Source organism: Oratosquilla oratoria, chromosome 27, assembly GCF_046742065.1.
Source record: "Oratosquilla oratoria isolate Oo_2021 chromosome 27, ASM4674206v1, whole genome shotgun sequence".
NCBI lineage: Eukaryota > Metazoa > Arthropoda > Malacostraca > Stomatopoda > Squillidae > Oratosquilla > Oratosquilla oratoria.
Window position 1 is genome coordinate 27451514 of NC_134803.1, and position 21463 is coordinate 27472976.

Sequence of the window (21463 nt, forward strand, 5' to 3'; positions counted from 1 at the left end):
AGAGGAGGCAATGGGGGTGGAGGTTAGGGGGGAGGGTTAGGAGAAGAATCATCTCCAGATGGAGATGAGGGTGTTTGTAGGTTTTCAAGATTGATGGGTAGTAGGATGATAATTTTGACACCCGTCTCACAGGATCACCACTTTCAGGTCTCACTGGGTAACGAGGAGGATGACAAAAAGGGGGATATACTCAGGGCCTGTCTCTTGAATGAAATTCAGCCCTCAAGTAACTGGCAATGGCCATCAGATTGACCCACAAGTCACGTGAGAAAGAGATATTGTGTTGTTGTCTGGGTGAGGCTAGGGTTGGGCAGAACAGGTTGAGGGACCTTAAAGAAGCCAATAGACAAATCCTTCTACTTACCCCCCATATGGGCTCTTCTTCATCAGGAAACATATGGAAGTACTTCTCTCCAAGTTGCAGAGGAGGAACTGTCATAAGGTTGAGGTTGGTCCAACACTTCAGGAATTTGATGACGGACTCAAATGTATATATGGCAAGGCGATCATTGCCATAATTGCTTAAATGTGTCATGAAAATGCTAATCTGTGGGTACAAAGAGGAGGTGAGGTTTTAAGCCACTTTGATCTGAAAAATGTATAACTATAGATACATACATACATACATATACCAAGGCTTTTTCCCCCCTTTCAAGGGAGGTAGCCAAAAAGGGAAAGGCATAAAAACACTCCCACCCATTTCATCCCTAAATACACTCCACACCCCTCCCACCCTCCCTCTCATCTGAGCACCTCCTGGATGACGGGTCATCCCTGCACCTTGCCCACCGCCCTGGGTCAGAAGCAGTGTCGCAAGACACTATAGATGGGGAATTAATTAAGATGACCTTAACTTTCTCTATACAAAGTACTGCCCTATATCTAAGAAAATTATTTACCATACAAAGAGGAGGTGAGGTTTTAAACCACTTTGATCTGAAAAATGTATAATTACAGATGAGGAATTAATTGAGAAGACCTTAACTTTCTCTATACAAAGTCCTGCTCTATATCTAAGAAAATTATTTGCCATCAACTAGAATAAAACTCTGGAAAGTGCATCAGCATAATAAAGGCATCAAGGGAGACATCTATAACCCCTCGAGTATGAGGTCCTACACTAACCTAAATAAAATTGTTTGATATTAGCCAGAGCAGAAATATGGAAAACATGACAAAATAGCAGACGAGTTGACTGAGAGACCTATACCCTTCATTATAAAATTCTAACTTGACAGAATAAAACTATTTGATGTCAACCAAACAAAATTGAAAATGTGTATTTATTGAGAAGGGGTTAATTGAGGCAGCTTTAATCCTTTCAGTAAGAGTTCCTACCCAAGGGTGAATAAAATTGTCTGGTGTCAGCTAAAACAAAATCTGGAAGGTGTGTTGTCATAGCACAGGAGTAGAAAAAACCTATACAGGTAGTTGTTGTTGTTGTCGTTCCCTAGACTGTCTGTCCGAGCAGTCCCGTCTCCCCAAGGAAGGCCACAGCCGAAACTGGGTTTTCCCACAAATGCTTTATAGAGTGTATGTTGTGTTGTTTGCGTGCATGATTGTGTATAATGCAGTCTTCCATTATGTGTTGTATGGTATGGGGTGAAGTGTTACATCCTGGGCAGCTGTTCACAACACGGTCGTCCAGCCTCTTCTGGTAGCTTAGAAGTGCTGGGTGGTGACCGCATCGCAGTCTGGCCAAGTGGACTCTGTCCTTTCGTGGGAGAGAGGATTCAGAAGGGTGGATATCAGGGGGTCTGGCATGCAGCAGTGTGTTGTCTTTCAGTGTGTTAATGGAGCGGTGAGTGATATGATTATGAATATGTTTCCGGAGGCTGGTATTTGGTGGTTGTGGAGGAAGAGAAGAGAGTATCTGTGCGTAATAAAGGTCTTTGGGTGTAGTTTTAATGTTTCTTGGTAGTTCTCGTTATATGCGGGGGTTCCGTTCCGTGGACCCCCCGCATATAACGAATTCGCATATATCGAACTATTGAACCTATGGGAAAAAGGGGGATACGTTCTCAACTCGGATTGATTTATTTATTTATTTATTTTTTTTATTTATATATTTTTTTTTTACATATTTTATTTTGGCAAAGGGCTTACATACTGCATCTCATATATGTTTACATACATTTTAGCACAAGGCAATGGATTAGGGGCTGAGTGGTGCAGGCTCATCAGGGTCTTCTTCATCATGTGAAGTTTGTAACAATGCTTCCTCGGGAAAAGACGCTACCGTAAACATCACTTATTTCGCCAAGCGTATTTTCTTCAGCTGTTTGAAAAATCAGTCTGTTTACAATTCACATTTCAGACTGCTTGCTACGCTTAAACGGACTGTTGATGTGCTCTGGAGATACACAGGCAGGCTTACTGCTTAGAGTTTATCCAGTGCGGAGAATAAACGATAATTCTTGCAGAGAGTGAAAATTGACGAAATTAATTGGGGCAGTAATAAGTATCAAAAATTAATTTGTTTGTGAAAAAAATAATTAATTTGTGTATCAAAAAAGCTTAATTACCTGCAGAAAGACAATGGTTTGGCCTATGAAACAGGAAGGATGCCTAAGACGATGCCGTCTGTACAGCTGCCGGTGTTGTTGTTGTGATAACGCCGCAGTGATGCCAGCTCTACCTAGCTGATGCAGCCAGTGTTACCACACGGCTTTATGCGCACCAACTTCAAATATATAATAGGTATTTTGAAAAAAATAATCGGGCGCAACTATTTTTATTATTTTTTTTATGTCAAATCGCATATCTTTGAATATATCCCCGCACATATCGAAAAGTGGTGCAAATTCTTGAATCGCATATATCGAAGTTGCATATATCGAGAACTACCTGTACCTCTTTCATAATAAATTCCCTTCCTTAGGCATCAGTCTAAGAGCAATATTGTTATTAAGGAGTTAAATAAGACAAGCCTTGACTTCTTTTGTAAGAAGTCCATTCCTAAACTAAATAAAATTGGTGTTAATAAGAACCAAATCTGAAAAGCAAGTCATTATAGCAAAGGAATTAAAAGTTGTTTACTGTATTTGCCGACATAAAAGACACACCTTCACATAAGATCACTATTTTACAAGGATATTATATGTGTGTGTGTGTGTGGGGTGGAATCATCACACATTTATCTAAAGATATTTAAAATTTGTTTTGTAGGGAAAATGTATGAATCTGTACATAAAATACAATACTGTGACAGATGCAGAGCAATTTTATATATATAAAAAAAAAAAAAAAAAAATCTTATATGCCAACAAATAAGGTATCTGCTAACCTTGAATAAAAATATACAATTAAACAAGTAAGTAAATACAAGTAGGAGTGACAGCTATTACATTTTCATACAATGATGATGATGATGATGATATGGTTTAAAGTCACAAACTCCTCCCTATCAGGAGGCTAGGACAGTCCCCCTTACAGAGGACTTTGCAGTGTGGAATATAATGAACCATGCCCTTGGTTTAACTTCACCATTGGCAGGGTTTAAACTGCCATCCCCTTGACCTTTGTCGCAAGTATGATGCCTTTAAAAAATTATATGGATGTATTATGGGGTTTCATGAACTTGGAGAAGGTATTTGACAGGGCTGACAGGTACTGTGAAATGTACGGTGGAAATAACATGAAAGGGGGAACCTGAGGACACTAGAGCAAGTGTGAAGGTCAGGAACAGAGAGAGTGAATGCTCTGAGGTAGGGTTCTTGTGGAAGTGTTGGTCTCATTGTAATGTCTATAATGGGAGCAGTATGTCAGGAATCTGGGGGTAATTTTTCATCCATGAGGTGCTAAAATGGGAAATGTGACAAATCGGTTTTAATGCTTTGTTTTGGCCACCCCTTATAAGGAGGAGAAAGTCCTTTGATATGTATACATGTCAATCTATCTAAGGGTGAAAGAAGGATGATGGATGGGAGTGGAATTGGTGAGAGTGGGTGAGTACTTTTGAGTTGGCTACCTACCTTGTAAAAGGAAAGAAGTTCTTGGTATAAGGATATATAGATGTATATGTGTACTTACGGGATTATACACAATAGTCTGGAATAGTTCTCCACCATGGATACTCTTCTCAAGAACTTGCCGGCCTCCTGGGAACTTGTCAATGAAGACTGTATGTGTGTACAGTCCACACGTCTGCCTAGGAAGCACCTGCAGTATACACAAAACACAACATTGGGCAATGATGACATGAAAACCTAAATATTTACAAAGATATAGGTTATCTGTGCAGAATATGAAATGAATTAGTTTGAATATTATACATATATTTGTCGAGTATGTGGAAAAAATAAAGCGGCCTTGCTGTGGATGTGCTGTGTCCTGCGACACTGCTTCTGACCCAGGGCAGTGGACAGGGTGCAGGGATGACCCGTCATCTAGGAGGTGCTAAGATGGGAGGGAGGGTGGAGGGGTGTGGAGTGTTTTCGGGGATGAAATGGGTGGGAACGTTTTTGTGCCTTGTCCTTTTTGGCTACCCCCCTGGTAAGGGGGAAAAAGGCCTTGGTATATGTATGTATGTATGTGGAAAAAATGTTACAAGTGTCATTCACATATATTTGGTTGTTTGACATCCACTCTTCCCTATTTTTCTTCAGCCTTACTCCTCTACTCGTAACTCCTATGCATGTTTGAATTCTGTCAGGCTTGCCTGATGCTTTATAGATAACACAGACAAACTAAGCCAGTCAAATATCTTCCTATCATATGCACACTTCCCTTACATATAAGTTTTCAGTATATCCACCTAGACATGTTTTATGGCCAATGACTATAGCAGAAAAAATCACATCCTAATCTTGGATCTTCCCCTAAGGTTCCCCACTGGGGTGGGGGTTATCTATAATACAGTATGACAGGCTGCAACAGATTTATATTGGATAACAATACCATGATTTTGCGATGGATAAAGCCTCGACGAAGCCTGGCGGGTCTTAAATGGGGATATTCTTCAGTGGATGTGACTCGTATATTCCAGACTTTCTTCCATGCATCATATAACTGCTCATGGACAGGATACACACCAGAATGATGTGGTGCTACACTATAACCTGCAGTGGTAAAATGTTTCTATGGAGTAATGTTATGAATGATGTTATGTATGAGCTTTACCATTTGTATATTCCTTCTACAAAGAACCTCTACACAGTCTGACCTGAATCTGTAGGTATGCCATATGTCTTGGCAAACTGCTTGTTCATTTGCATTACACTTTCCAGAGCTTCGGTGGAATTGAACTTGTGTGGCTGTGTGTGGCCCCACATATGACCAAACCACCAAAAATGCTCAACATTCTCTGTAAAAATTAATTTTCAAAATGACTTAACATTTTTTTAAAGCACTGATGACATTAATCTCAAAAACAGTGACAGAAAATGTGATATTTAAGATTCTTCAATAAATGCATGAACTTACGCAAAAGAGCCTCATCTCCTAAATTTTCATCAGGATAACCACTTTTGAAATATTTGCCGCTGAATCCTAGATTAAACCGCCAACCGGGGACAAGGTCCCGTAAGCGTTTCTGGGCTGCCAATAATGCCTGCAACAGTGAAATAAATCATATAACTCATATTTCCCAAAAAGTTAGAAACCACATCACTGGAAAAAAAAAAAGGCAGTGAACTGACAAACCTATGCATAGTATCAATAATGTACACATCCTTTAATGGGATTCCATTGTTATATAACCTAAATTTTAATGGCCAGTTTTCTGGTCTTTTGTTGTGGAACAATGAAACATCTAGAACATGTATATACAGACCAAAAGGCCCTTTCCCCTTAACAGGGGTATAGATAAATCTGCCTGAGATGATGGAAAGATGCTGCATGTGGAAAAATATATGGTATTGACTGTCTAAAAAGTCATTTGAGAAGTTATCTCTTAAAGGCTAGAAGAATATATATTTGCTTCTGCCATGATCAACAATCATTTGTGAAATAACTTACAAAAAATTACAGAATATAAAAACTATATCAGATTTTCATGAAGACAAGTAAAGTAAAATTCCCAAAACATGACAATATTTGTATGAAAGAAAGAAATAAAGAGAAAGAGAGGGTAAGACAGAAAAAAAGAAAGAGAAAGGGCAAGAGACAGAAAAAAAAAGAGAAAAAAAGAAAAGAAAAAGAAAATAATAAAAATAAAATAAATTAATAAAATAATTCTCAATAAAATATTCGAAACTACATTACCTCAACATCTTCCACTGTCATTCTTGTTCCTTTGTGACCTACAAAGATGTCATCAATATCCACTAAGATGTAGCGATCTAATGACAATGACAATTTGCCACGACTGAGGTAGGAAATTGCATCGAGAAACAGCAAATTATGCAGCCAAAACTTGAGGTCATATCCAAACAGCACTCTGCAGATGCCATCATATTTCCCCTTATCCTGCAAAGACATATAAAAATACATACATACATATACCAAAGGCTTTTCCCCCCCTTACATGGGGGGTAGCCAAAAATAAAAAGGCATAGAAACCACTCACACCCATTCCATCCCCTCCACCCTCCTCCCTCCCTCTCATCTTGGCACCTCCTGGATGACGGGTCATCCCTGCATCCTGTCCACTGCCCTGGGTCAGAAGCAGTGTTGCAAGACACAGCACATCCACAGCAAGGCCACTTCATTAATTTGGCGACCCCCCCTCTCCGTCCCCTCATGCAGAAAAGGAGAGGATGGGGAGAAATCCCTTTGGGCTGCATCAAATTATTTCTCATACATACTTCCCCATCCCCCACCCACTCCCCCTCATGCATCACAGCATCATCCATACATAACCCTTCTCCATTCACTCCTATCTTCTGTCCTCTCCCGTCCTTCCTCAACAGACATTCCTCTCTTTTGTAATGCCCCTTTTACCCCATCCATCCATCTCATCCTAGGGTGCCCCCTCATATTCACTCCTTCCATCTCTGCTTTCTACACATCTTTTACTAATTTTTCTTCACTCATTCTTTCCATGTGTCCAAACCATCCTAATACTCTTTCATCAAACCTATCTCCCAACTCCCTTTCCATCCCTGTTCTCCTCCTCACCTCCTCATTTCTCACTCTATTTAGCCTAGTATACATACATATACCAAGGCTTTTTCCCCCTTACCAGGGGGGTAGCCAAAAAGGACAAGGCACAAAAACATTCCCACCCATTTCATCCCCGAAAACACTCCACACCCCTCCACCCTCCCTCCCATCTTAGCACCTCCTAGATGACGGGTCATCCCTGCACCCTGTCCACTGCCCTGGGTCAGAAGCAGTGTCGCAGGACACAGCACATCCACAGCAAGGCCGCTTCATTAAATCGGTGACCCCCCCCTCTCCGTCCCCCCATATAAAGGAGAGGACGGGGAGAAATCCCTTCGGGCTGCGTCAAAAATTTTTTGCTTACACACACTACCTCACCCCCATTCCCCCGTCCAATCCTCCTCATGCATCACAACATTTTCCATATACAACCATTCTCCATTCACCCGTCTTCTGTCCTCTCCCGTCCTTCCTCAACCGACATTCTCCTCTTCCCCAAAGCCCCCTTCACCCCATCCATCCATCTCATCCTAGGACGTCCCCTCATGTTCACTCCCTCCACATCTGCCTTCCATACCTCCTTTACTAGCCTAGTAACCCCTATCATACTTCTCAGACATTTCATCTCAAACACATTCAAACTCCTCTCTTCCTCTCTTATGTTCCATGTTTCTGCCCCATACAGTGCTGTCGGCACAATCACTCCTTTGTATAACCTCCTCTTAGCATCCAATCCCAGATGTCTATTTCTCATTACACTTTTTAATCCACCAAGGTATTTACTCACTTCTCTCAATCTACATTCTACCTTCACCCCCACTCTTCCCTTTCCTGCCAAATTCACACCCAAGTATCTAAAACTATCCACTTCCTCCAGTCTCTCTCGCTTAATGCTCACTTCCAGCCTGCTGTCACTCTCTCCCCTTGTACATCTCATCACCTTACTTTTACCCACATTTACCTTCAACTTCCTTCTTTCACACACCTTCTCAAACTCTGTCACTAACTCCCTCAATCCCTCCTCTGATCCTGCTACAATCAATCAATTAAATTAATCCACAACTGTTCCTTCCTTTCAGACACTCCATGTGACACCCATCCAACCCAGGTGCCTTACCAGCTTTCATTACTTTCAATGCTCCTTGTACCTCATTTTATTCTATATCCCAGTCATTTTCCTCTTCCAAGCTCCTCCCACTGTCACAATCAACCTTAGTCTAATTACCATCCATTTTTGCTCACTTTTCTCCAATCTCATTCCCTTATTTAGAGCTTCTGCATTCACTTCCCTCATCACTTCATCCATTTAAAGGGAAAAGCTATGGTGGAATAACACACATTTCCTCTAACCCCATGTTTACCTCAAACATCTTTCTTTTTCTCTCACAAAAGCTTCACTATTCATCTATATACCATGAGCCTTACAAGGTAGATAGCTAAAGCCCTGGTCACACATACACAACTCATGTGAGTCCGTTTGAGCAGAAATGACTTTACAATTTTTTGTTTTTTCAATCTCCAAATGTCATATTACCCTTGCATCATATGTTGAGAAGCTGAATGATGAACTAAGAGAAGTTTAACTTGTATGAATATTAGACACATTGTTGAACTGTCCTTAGTGAAGTCTAGAATACTGTGAGCAAAGTGGTCCTGCAGATTTTCAAATCCACATCATTTGGCGAGAATTATGATAGTGTGACTGCAGCTAAGTCAAGCTTCACATCAACCATAAGAGTTTTCACAAGCAAAACACAACAAATGAAAACTTCAATACAAAAAAGTCACACAGACACACCAAAACTGCTGTTATCAATTTTTCTTTGGTGTAATGTGGAACTCTTGGGACAGCCAACTCCAGAGCCTCGTAGGTACTATGATTTGTAGAGAAGATCGTCCAGTCTGTTCCTGGTGCTTCACCCCACAATGTGTCTCCTGATCTTGTAAGCCTTAGCACAGGGTTTTCTGCATTTAGTGTGACATTCTGAAAAAGAGGGCACAGTGTCAGTAAGTACATACATACATACATATACCAAGGGCTTTTTCCCCCTTACAAAGGAGGTAGCCAAAGTCAAAGGCATTAATCCACTCCCACCCATTTCATTCCCACACACTCCACTCCTATTCACCACCCATCCCTCCCTCTATTATCGGCTCCTCCTGGATGATGGGCCATCCCTGCATCTCGCCCATTGCCCTGGGTTAGAAGCAATGCAACTATACACAGCACATCCACAGCAAGGCCCCTTATGCAGAAAAAGGGAAGCTATGGAGAAATTCCCTCTGGCCATGCCAAACATCATTCACATACACTCCCCCACCCCATCCCCCACCCACCAAAGCACCATCCCCACACAACCTTTCTCCATTCACCCCAACCTCCTGTCTTCTTCCTTCCATAACAGACATTTCCCTCTTTCCCAACACCCCTCCTTACCCCATCCATTTATCCCAACCTTGGTCACCCCCCTCATGTTCACTCTCTTCATCCCTGGCCTCCACAGCCCCCTCACCAATCTCTCTTCACTCACTCCTTCCACATGTCCAAACCATCCCTACACTCCTTCATCTATCCCACCCCCAAACTCTGCTTTCACCCCCACTCTCCTCCTCACCTCCCTGCTTCCCACTTCACCCAGCCCAGCAACCCCTATCACACCTCTCAGGTATTTTATCTCAAACACATTCAAATTCTTCCTCCCCTCCTCTCCCATGTTCCATGCTTCTGCCCAACACAGTGCTGTCAGCACTGTGTGGGGCAGGTCTTTTGTATTTTTCCATTTCATCCAAGCTTTATCTCTTTTGTCTTTTAACTCCCTACATCTTTTGTTGTACCATAACTTTACATATTCTTTTTCTTGTTTTTGTCTTGGGACATACTTTTCCACTCCTTTATACATTTTTGTCAAAACATTCCATTTCTCTTCTAGTGTTGTTTCCTCCTTGTGTATTCTTTCCCAGTCTGCTTTTTTAAAGAATTCTCTTATTTTATCAAAATTTGTTTTTTCATACATCAATCTTCCCTTTCTATATTGTTCTTTTTTTTTTTATCTATTTTTCTTCATTTAGTTCCAGTTCAACCAATATGTGGTCACTTTTACTGGTGTCTTATATTCAATCTTGTCCACTATTTCAGGTTCTGATGTGATTATTAGGTCCAGTCTCGATAGTTCTTCCTCATTTCTATACCTAGTATTCTCTTGAATCCATTGCGTCATTGTATGTTCTATAATTATATCAAGTAGTACATTTCCCCATAGGTTGTCTCCACCCTTCACTGTCATCTCTTCCCAGCAGATTTCTTTACAATTAGTCACCCATTATAAATATTCTTCCTCCATCTTCTATTATCTTATTTAGTGTTATCCTTGCATCTTCTAACATACTTTTGTGTTCTCTCTCTTCCCACGAGGATGTTTTAGGAGGTACATAATTTACTACAAACTTCCTGTTTTTCCCATCCCTGTCTTCCATCTCTACTCTATTCTTTCCATATGTGACATTCCTCACATTTATATCCTTCTTAGTCAGGAACATAACTCCACCCCCTTGTTTTACCTCTCTGTTTCTAATCCAATAATTATATGCACCATGTCCTACACTGTTGGGTGGTAACCTTTCAATTTTGTCTCTAAAATTCCCATTATATCAAATTCTTTTTCCTTCAGATAATCATTCAGTTCGTTCAAGCCTGTTATTAAGAAATCTATATTTGTGTAAAACACTTTTAATTTTCTGCTACTTCTATTGTGTTTTCCGTTTCCTTTCTGTTTTCCTCTGCTATGAACCATTTCCTCACTTTCACATTCACTACTCTCCAATAGAATTTCTCTTTTTCTGACTCTGTTCTTTTCTTGTTTTTTTTCCTTAGCTTCTAGTCTTTTTGTTTTCTCATCCTCTCTTTCCTCTTTATTCATTTCTCTTTTTATCCATACCTGTTTATATTGATCACTGTCTACTAGTTTCCCTGTTTTTGCTAAGATATTCTCTGCTGTCATTTGTGACCTAAATTTAACCTTAATTGGTCTGGTCTTATCTGTATTGTATTTCCCTAGTCTATATATTTCTTCTATTTCTTTCCCTGTTTCTGGTTCATCTTCTTGAACTACTAATATCTTATTTACTTTTTCCTTTTCCTCCTTTATTCTTGTAGTCCTATTTGGATTATACTTCTCTTCCATTCCTAATATAATTATACATTTCTTTTTTATCCGCTAAGTCTCTTACTATATTCTCCTTCTCCCTCATCACTTTAATAACAGTGTCCTTAGTTTGTTCTTTCATCTGCTATTCCATTATACCTTTAATTCAATTTTATTGTTCTCTTGTACTTTTTTCCAACCACTTACCTCTTTTGCTTTGGACTCTTTATTCTCTTTAATATTCCTCTTAAATTCCTCATTCTCATGCTTTACTTCTCTTAACTGTCTTTTTAATTCTTCTATTTCTTTAGTTAGGTTTTGATTCTCCTTCTTTGGTTCTTCCAGTTTATCAACTCTTTGGGTAACTAGCGTTAATTGGTTAAACCTAACCTCTCATGTTCCGTTCATTTCTTTTAGTTTCTCCTCTAGTCGGAGGAGGTTGTCATTTCCTCCCTCATTAAATCCATGGAAATAATTATCTTCACCTTCCATTGTGCTGCCCTTGCCTATATTTCTAATTTTTACTAATCTCTTCAACTTCACCACTGTAGTCTGCCCCTCTCTTGTTGACATGCCATCTGACTTCCTGGGCCCATTCGTCCCCTTCCTTATTTCCTTCCATTTTCCTCAGTAATCCTTCCCCTTCTCCTTTTTCTTCACCTTCCCACTACACCATGAGCTTTCCCCTTCCATATTAATACAACACAGGTACTCCCTCATTGTTGAAATCCATGAATATTGTAGCTTTTTCCAGAGTTCAAACTTCGTTGTCACTTCGACCATTGTGTGTGTGTGTTTTTTCACCTAATTCTTCCCTGCGTGTGTGTGTAGGGTGCAGTATGAGGGTAGAATACTATCAATTACACCACAGAAGCTGTATAAAAGGTCCCCTGGAACTAGTCCTGTAGCTTTCCAACATCAACTCCCAGGGCAGAGGTAACTGTTATCTATTGAAATGACTGCCTACAGGACTTGTATCCTGTGTGGCATGAGCCTGGGATACTACTAACCATGCCACATAAGATATATATACAAGGCCACTGGGAACTAGTCCCACAGCCTCCCAACACTAATTCCTTGGATGTATGGTAACTGAAGTCTCTATTTCATCAAATTTTATTCAACAGCTATTCAATAACACTCGAAATATTGACTGCATGTTACCATATAATGGCGAGGTTTCTATTCATTTCCAATACAAACTAACTTTTCAGGTGGTCAATAACTAAAAGTACTGGTGACATATGAAAAACTAGAGCCATTAAACTTCTAAAAGATTAAGTTTCTCTCACCTCCAAGGCCATATTGGTGTGGACATACAATGGAAATCCTTTGATCTTGGCACCAACCACAGTCTCTTCATGGGGTGGGAGAAACCCCACCATACCCACATTGTATTCTACTAAGTATTTGTCAAGCAACTCCCTATTCCAGGTGTCCATCACTAGGTAGCGTTCAAAGTTTTCAAAGACAACTGCGCCATATTTCCCCTTGGACAAATTGGTCAACAAGGGTAGGGATTTACCAATGACTTCAATTTTGTACCTGAAAGAAATAATTAGATTTAATAGTTTGTGACTTTTACTGATATTAGGAGTTTGTCAAGAACTAACAGAGATAACATTCAAATATTCTTTTATTTATAACCATGATTATAGAGTAAGGAAAGCAAATAAATGTCTGGAATATGAAAAGTGTCATATGAAATAGGTATCTGGACAGGGATGGAAAAAGAGCACAACAAAGGAGTGGTTGTGCCCATGGATGTGCATGGAGCAGACATTTGCAAACTGAAAGGGTCATAAAGGAAGAGCCTAAATGTGTTCAAAATAAATGTTTCACAATTATAGTGTGGGGGGGGGGGGTTCCAAGGAGGGATAGAATACAAACTGTGGAAGTGAGGCAGAGAGCAAGGGTGGAGAGCTGTCAGACAGTAATGATCAAAGAATACCAAGATCATTTGGAGGTGTGGATAGAACAAGTGAAAATAGACTGGCAAAAATAATGTGGAAAGCGGAAGTGGATGAAAAGAACTTGAAGGAAAGACCAACAATGAGGTGGGGTTGAATGAAAAGGCATTGGATACAAGAATATTTGTCAAGCAAGGAATAGATAAGATGAGAATGGAGATTGGTAAATGGACGAAAAAAATATTCAGCCTGAAAGGATGTTCTTATCTGTTCTGTAAATTTCCCAAGTGGGTGGAGGTAGAGGTGGAGGTGGGGGTGGGTCACCATAACATGAAGTTGTTAGGGTAAACCAGCTTCAGGTGTCAGGCCCTACTGTAAAGCCTCTGTGTCTCAATACACTGCCTTTGACCTGACCAATATGATGGGGTACAGGAATGACACTTCATCAAAGAGGTGCTAAGATGGAAGTGGCAACAAATAGGTTTTTGGTAGGGTGTGGGATGAGTGTAAAGTGGATGTAAGCTTATAAAAGGAGGAAAAGTCCTTCTGGTATATGTATGTACGTATTAACAAGGATGTTCATATTTCTCTCTTAAAATTGGACAAGAAGGTTTCACTCACTTTATCTTATTGGCAACCAACAGTTCTGCAATCGCTCTTCCTCTCCTCGAGTGCTGCGTTTCCGTAAACAGGAGCACCTTGGGATCAATGCGTAACTGAGTGGTCACTGCTACTCCTTCAGGGCTGCGTTTGTGTTCGCTCGGCACAGTCGACTTTGTATTGCTGCATCGGAAGACTGACTCAGGGGGAACAGGTTGCAATATGCTGCAACATGTGAATTAATTATGATGTATTCAAGAACAATTTTGCAACATGGCAGCACTCATGATGAGAAAGTACTGAAACCATTCTTCTATTCTAGAAGGACTACAAATTAAATGAAGCAACTAAATAACTATTGGTAAGCAGACATTACCATCAACAGTATTGAATTTGCTTAACAAAAAATGTAATATTGTAGCCACAAGTAAAATATAGTTCTACCAATTGACACCAGAATTCCTATGACATTTTGGTACCAATACAACTTTTTTACATCATAAAAGATATTTATCTATATATTATGCTATGTACTGATACACACTGAGAGTAAACACACTGATGGTAAAGTCAAGAGTTTGACTAATTGCTCCAATGAAACAGAAATTTGTTTCTAATAGCTATTTCCAAACTTAGGGTCTAAGAGGTCAGCTTATTCCAAGACTACTCAAATCCCAATGAGATACTCAATCTATATCTACACAACACTAAGCAATTCTAACTTGCATGACTTTTCTTAGGAATTACATAACACTCCACCAAATAAATATCCCCTTTTTTTCTGTAATATATATATATGAAAACCATGATGCCATAATCACATGCAAGCAAGAGAAGAAAAAAAGGAGCACTAATCACATCTACAAGTAAAAATGTCACTTTCTCTAAAGCTCTCAAATTTTTATCTTTACAGTGTTACCCATCACAAAACACATGGCTCTAAAATGGCACGTGAAAATTCCACAAGTAATATCAGTTGCGTTCATTATACTGTACTAGTAACTATTTTCTTTTATGTTTAAATCATAAATCTGCTTCTGACCCAGGGCAGTGGACAGGGTGCAGGGATGACCTGTCATCTAGGAGGTGCTAAGATGGGAGGGAGGGTGGAGGGGTGTGGAGTGTTTTCGGGGATGAAATGGGTGGGAATGTTTTTGTGCCTTTTCCTTTTTGGCTACCCCCCTGGTGAGGGGGGAAAAAGCCTTGGTATATGTATTTACCTCGTTGTATTATGTATGTATGCTTTTGTTAATAGCTCAAGCATTTGGTATATACATGATACTTTATTAATTATTGTAAGAGTTTTGAGTATTTGAGGTCACATGTGACAGTGAACAGAGAAATGGATGTGAAAGTGATTTATAGAGTAAAGAAGGTAATTATTCAATCAATCAGGTGCCCTTGTCCTCTTAAGCAGAAGACCAGTATCCTTCAAATACCTGGAAATGTCCTCCAAGAAGGTACCACAAGTCACTTAGGGAAGATATATTGTGTTATCTTGAGACTTCAGTGTATGGCATTGTAATATGAGGTATTCTTTGTCTTCTATGTGGTATAGGAGGGTATTTTCAGTGGGGATTATCTCTGGGGGTTTGATGTTGAAGTACCAAGATAGGTAGTCTCTCTTGAATGGCTTGTTTAGTAATAGGAGTGTGTATGTATTTACCTAGTTGTATTTTACAGGACGAGAACTATGCTCATAGTGACCCGTTTTCGTATCTCTCCACATCCAGTTTGTTCTTAAAATCATGTTTAGTTCTGGCATTCACTGTTTCTCTGTTTCAGTGTGAATGCTTTGTGTGGTATAGGAGTTCAGTAGTTATTGGTGTTTGAGTAATATGCTGCTAGTGCAGTTTTCTGTTGTGTTCTGATGGTGGTGCTTGTGAAATGTGGAGTGAAGGATACGTGTTGTTTTATGGTTATTAGTTTCTTTCTGTTGTCAGTGGTACCAGTATATACATATTTAATATTGTTGGTTTAAAACTCCACCCTTTGGAATTAATGCTCTGTCGGTTTTAACGTCCCCAAGTTTCCCCTGAATTATAATGTTACGAGGATTATTTTCAGTAAATTTTTAGAAGTGCACACCTAAACAATATAGAAATAGAAAATTAGATATTAATTTTGTAATATACATTTTTCTTTGTGGAAATCGATGACAGAAAAAGTTGCTAAAGACAATACACTACTGAACAGAGCCGCAACAAATGCTCAAGATGCTATCTTTGTACTGATATATGCAAAGTCAATAAGTATGATAAACTGGTCTAACCTAGCCTAATCTGCATTTAGTAATGCAGTACCTGTAATGCTAGAGGTCATCAAGGTTGTCACTGTTAAGGATGTTGACTGGACAGAAGACAACATGGTGTCTCTAACCTATTGTCGCAGCTCTGTTTGGTAGTGTATTGGTTTTTAGCAAGATTTTTGTTATTGATTTCTGCAATGAAAAAGATACTATGTTCATGTATTTTAATTTACAAAATAAACATTTCATTTCTTATCTATATATTGCTTAGGTGTGCACATATAATAAACTAGGTTTTCTGTCCACGAGATTATATATTCAAATAGCTGTTGTACATCACTAATTCAGATAAGATATTTACATGGTTATTTTAAATACAAATAATCAGTTCTATGAGAACACTGGTAAAAATAATATTTTCGTATATACATGTGTTCTGAAAAACAGCCTTAGAGAAAGTCCATATTTAGCTACATACACTAAAAAGCTGGTTTAAAAATGGTAGCCTAATAAAATAAAGGGGATATATATGACCTATCTAAGTGTGCAAATATGTTATGGTAAACCTTTGAAAAAAGGGAGGCCTCAATGACTACTGTATTAAAGACAAATTGATACAAAATTAAGAAAATATTAGTCAAAGATAAGTGAGAAGAAAGATAGAATAGGTAACTATAGAAAAGAGAAATATAAGCACATACTTCTATATAAGCATCTACAGCAGAAAATGAAGAGGCACTGATAAATAGACTGTACAATTAATCTGATCAAAATACTTATATTTAAGTTGAACAAATACCTTCTAGGTGATGTCAGGAGAAGATAGCCACTAATTATAAGAATAAGGGTGACAACAACGGTAGTCCATCGCTTCAGGGAGCTTTTCCGTGACCCTGAGAGCCATAATAATGTTCGCTGCCACAGTCTCCATGGACGGCAGCTGGGACTTGATGTTTCAGCTGCGGCACAAAGCAATGCCGTGTCTGATGACCATTCTCCTCCCGCTTCTGTATCTTTCCCAATTAATGGGTAATTCTTTTCTCGTCCACTCATGTTCCACTAATGTTTATGGCACATAAAACTCAAACTAATAACTTCAGTATGGTTGAAGGTTGGTTTCATCTAAAGAAACCTTTACCATACTGCACCAGGAGGAATCAGTAATGTCCTGCACTCCACATTACTGTCCATCCCATTCGCCACTTACTATGTTTCCAAGTTCTGTGGCCCATCATTATAATGATCAAAAATATGTTATCGACATTTCCACATCCTTCTTCCTCCTTTCTGCAAGCATCATAATGTCACTGGCCCCTTGGGCACCTACTACAATCAATATAACATATTTCCATTCTTCCTTCACTGCACTATCCAATTAAACATGTTGGGTCTATCTGTAAAATAATATTAAATTATCATTAATACATATAAATTGTACAGCATGAATTCAACCTTTCCAAAAGATATACAGGAGAATCCATGGGCTATTAGCTGCCATGGGATTATAAACTTTCTGTCACAGATAGTGCAATAATTGACAGTAAAATTTTAGTAAAGGTCCAACATTCCCTCACCCCCCACCCCTCATAAAGAATGTCGGAAATCATTGCTTTATAGTGTGATTCTACTTGATTCAGTTAGGTGGGTTTATCATCCTACCAGACCAACACGTTGTGTCTGCCTCCAGTTTTCCTCAGTGTTCACCGAGGAGTTTTACCTGTCTGGACTTCTGAGGATGTCTTCTTGTTTGGCTGGGAATTTATCTCGTTTTAGCTCAGACCTCTCTTGAGGTGCAGTTGAAGAGCCTGGCAGCTCTCCATCTGAAGCAGTTATACTGTAGTGATCCAGCTTTGCCATGCTGAACAGTGCTGACAATGCAGCTTCTGCCTCTGCATTCAAGACACCTGTGATATTACGGGGATTGTCAGGTTTGGCACGTTTTCCTCTATTATTTTCCATAAGTATATTATGGTGTATCTATCCTGTCTTCTCTCCAAAGAGTAAAGATTCAGGTACTTTAGTCTTTCTATATTTTAGAGAATTGTCTCTAATAGATCTGTTTCATTAGCACTGGCTGGAGTCAATAGTTCGGAACAGTAGTGCCCTGGCAGTACAAAGGATTTCCAGTGTTAACACTGTATTCTTATCCTGGGTTTTAAATGTCCTTAGTATCCAGCCAGAAAGTTGACATTTTTTCACTAGGGCCATGACATGCTCCTTGAAATCACAATTACTCAATAAAACTACTCCAAGATCTTGTATGTGCTGTACCTTATTAAAGGTCAGATATCAACAGATATACCATTCACTAAAAATCATCGAAAAAGTACTTTTTAAAAGCATACAAATAAAGTTTTTACCTATTACAGAAGAATTTATTCAGAAAATTCACTTTTAATTGCGCCTCGCATACCACTTTTCCGAAGTCTAGATATTCAGAATAACAATATTGTTTGTTTGGCAACTGTGACGTCACGAACGCGGAATTCCCCGAACCTTTCCCGAAGCGCACGGGCGGAATGTTTCGAATAGCAGACGACGCAATGAAATGAAGACAAAACTGTTTTTTGCCTTTAAAGGTCAGATATCAAGACTTCCATAACTTTTTGTATTTACAGTTTAATGTACATAAAAAAAACATACTGACAGTATTCTATATAATTCCACCATCTACATCTTATCAAATTTGGCAAAAAACAGTTTTGTCTTCATTTCATTGCGTCGTCTGCTATTCGAAACATTCCGCCCGTGCGCTTCGGGAAAGGTTCGGGGAATTCCGCGTTCGTGACGTCACAGTTGCCAAACAAACAATATTGTTATTCTGAATATCTAGACTTCGGAAAAGTGGTATGCGAGGCGCAATTAAAAGTGAATTTTCTGAATAAATTCTTCTGTAATAGGTAAAAACTTTATTTGTATGCTTTTAAAAAGTACTTTTTCGAGCAATACGATGATTTTTAGTGAATGGTATATCTGTTGATATCTGACCTTTAATAGGCTTTTGGCTGGGGTCATGGTAGATCCTGTGACTGGTCTCCTTGCATGTGAAGTTGATGTATTGGAATTTGCTACCATTGAATTGAATGTTGTTAACCTCAGTCCATTACATACTTTGTCTAGATCTCTCTGTGGAGTCGACTGGTCTACGACTGAACTGATAGCTCTAATTAGCCTGGTTTCTTCCACAAATTGTTAATATTTTGTTTCTTAGCCCCCAACAGACTGGCACAAAAATGAGTGAATTTTAGTAGATATAACACCATTATTGATGTCTGTAATTTATTTTACTGTGTTTAGCACCACTGGAGTAAGGTTGCAAACTATTTTGTCATCTCTTCACCATGACACCATCACTGTTTATATGGATGACCAATGGGAACGCACATACATTACATTACACAGCCAGGGATAAACTAAAAGTTGGTGTAAACAACAAGAAGAGTTCATTTAGAAAAAACAAAAACATAATTACAATACAAATGGAAAAAAACAATGTTATTTGTTCCTTCCTTTCCCTTAAAAACCTGAACCAAGGCCTAGAACAAACTAGATCATACTAACCTAGACTGTAACTAGTGAAGTAGTAACAAGGCCAAGGGCATACCCCCATCCCTGCCACTCTTGGGACCACTAGTGACTAGTTCACCTAGTATCAAGTATGACCTCATTTCTAAGACTAAGTTCCCCCACAACTATATGAAAGTTAAATGAAAGGTTGGGAATTTGGGAGTATCCTCCCCAAAAACACTAGTGTTGTTCAGCCAATTGGTATTTCTATGCCAATAATATTGAATCATAGAAAATATGTGGGGTGTTAATTAATAAATAGTAAAATACTGGTATTTTTTGTATAATCATGTCACACAATTTTTCAAGGCCAATTAATGCACGACCGTAAGACGATTATTTACCATAGACTCGCACAAGTCTGTGACCCTCATAGTTTCATGTGTGTAGCCACGTACATTTCATACAAAAAATTAAGAAGTAACTGAATCCGGGCTCTCATTCTTACACATTATGACTCACGACAGTTCCATTCCATACATAAATATTGACCCTGACGCCTTCAACAAGCTAAAAGACGTTCAAGACCTGTCACTTATGTAACACTTAACAAAACACACCTACCTTCGAAACACTCAGTTTTTATTTGATAACCAATGTTGTTTACAATACAACTAGTTTGCTGAAAAAACGTCAGTCGTGAAAAAGATGTTCAGATATTTGTTGCTGCCCTTCCCTCCACAAATGTTATGGTCCGTTTAATATGAAAGACACATGTTTTGTCTTTTCACCTTGTCTCTCTTTGTATACTATGAATAAACATCAAATATTTGTGACATCACATTTCGTGTAATTTAATATTAACATAAACAATTCACTGACATGTTTGTACATAACTGTAAGTACCGATGCGCACAGTAAAAACAAATACCCTAACTGTAGTGCTGCCCCCTAGGCCACGATTTGCTAACTAGTCGGGAGAAAGCTAAACAGCGCCATGTTTAAAAACCTATTTGTAGTCATAATAACTCGCACTGTTCTGTAGATCCAATCTTGGTCAATTAAGACATTACAGTTATTGCCTTTTTCACTGCAGTTTGATAAACAAAATCCCTAGAACATTCAATAATACCTCGTCCATCGAGAAACATGTTTTTTTTTTCGAAAAAAAAATACAAAAGACAAAAACGCTACAGGGTTGTGTTTGGCAGCTTCTAGATTTGCAAAAATATGTCATGCGTTAGTGTTGTCTTCAATTTTGTTGAATACATATGTAATGTACGTTGATCTATGCCCTTGGATCCTTATATCGACATAGCTAATGCGAAAAGAGAAAAAATCGTCACGATACAATTTACATTATTTATACGCATCACTAAATCGGCCACCAGAAACATTGTTAGGTACTTTCCCACTCATGCTTTTGTGGTTAGGTTGTTAGTTACAGTTGTTAGATTCGGTTAGGTTAGGTAGGCTAGATTGGCTTGGTGACGTTAGGTTATGTCAGTTGTTAGGTTACATTAGATAGCTTACAACCTAACCTAGAAACCTAGCCAAACTAAACCTAATGTGATTGTTAGGTTAGATAAGCTTGAATAGTTATCTACAATCTATCACGTATTTCTTTTATTTTCGAAGACAATATATTACCTGTCATCTCCAGAAACACATTTACTTTTGTTTACGAATATCAAGTATTGATGAGGTTTTCCGGAAAACATGCGTTTCTTATAGTTTCCGTACGCGAGGATATACACAGGCGAATCAAGAAAGCAGCAGCGAGAATTCACAACCAAGCTATCTTCAACTACAACATTAGAATAATCACCAAATTTGCAGTTAACGTTCTCCTGTATGCCGGCGAGACTTATACGCTCTATAGTTTCTAGAGAGCTCTTCTATCCAATATGTGAAGGGGATCCTAGAACTCACTTGGGGGACAAAATACTACACACGGAAATGATAACTCTCACAGGAGTGCAGTGCATTGAGTGCACGCACATTGGCGCAAG

At 38.9% G+C, this 21463-nt stretch overlaps 1 protein-coding gene across 7 annotated transcripts in view; it reads right to left on the minus strand.

Annotated features, from left to right (window-relative positions):
- The window catches only part of sfl (N-deacetylase and N-sulfotransferase sfl), a 57881-nt gene that overhangs the window by 18273 nt on the left and 18145 nt on the right, over positions 1 to 21463 (minus strand). For 2 of the 7 annotated variants that reach the window (XR_012967678.1, XM_076210337.1), the window contains exons 1-11: positions 20334 to 20400; positions 16744 to 17338; positions 13718 to 13921; positions 12479 to 12731; positions 8843 to 9028; positions 6205 to 6408; positions 5425 to 5551; positions 5165 to 5305; positions 4900 to 5060; positions 4033 to 4161; positions 365 to 547 (exon numbers count right to left, since the gene is read on the minus strand). Coding sequence is in view for 6 of the 7 variants with exons in the window: in XM_076210337.1 (XP_076066452.1) it covers positions 365 to 547; positions 4033 to 4161; positions 4900 to 5060; positions 5165 to 5305; positions 5425 to 5551; positions 6205 to 6408; positions 8843 to 9028; positions 12479 to 12731; positions 13718 to 13921; positions 16744 to 16997 (1842 nt within the window). In the remaining variant the exon portion in view is untranslated. Of the gene's footprint in view, positions 1 to 364; positions 548 to 4032; positions 4162 to 4899; positions 5061 to 5164; positions 5306 to 5424; positions 5552 to 6204; positions 6409 to 8842; positions 9029 to 12478; positions 12732 to 13717; positions 13922 to 16743; positions 17339 to 20075; positions 20268 to 20333; positions 20401 to 21279; positions 21304 to 21463 lie in introns of those variants that run through there. The other 5 variants (XM_076210343.1, XM_076210339.1, XM_076210342.1 and 2 more) reach the window with 4 other exon arrangements.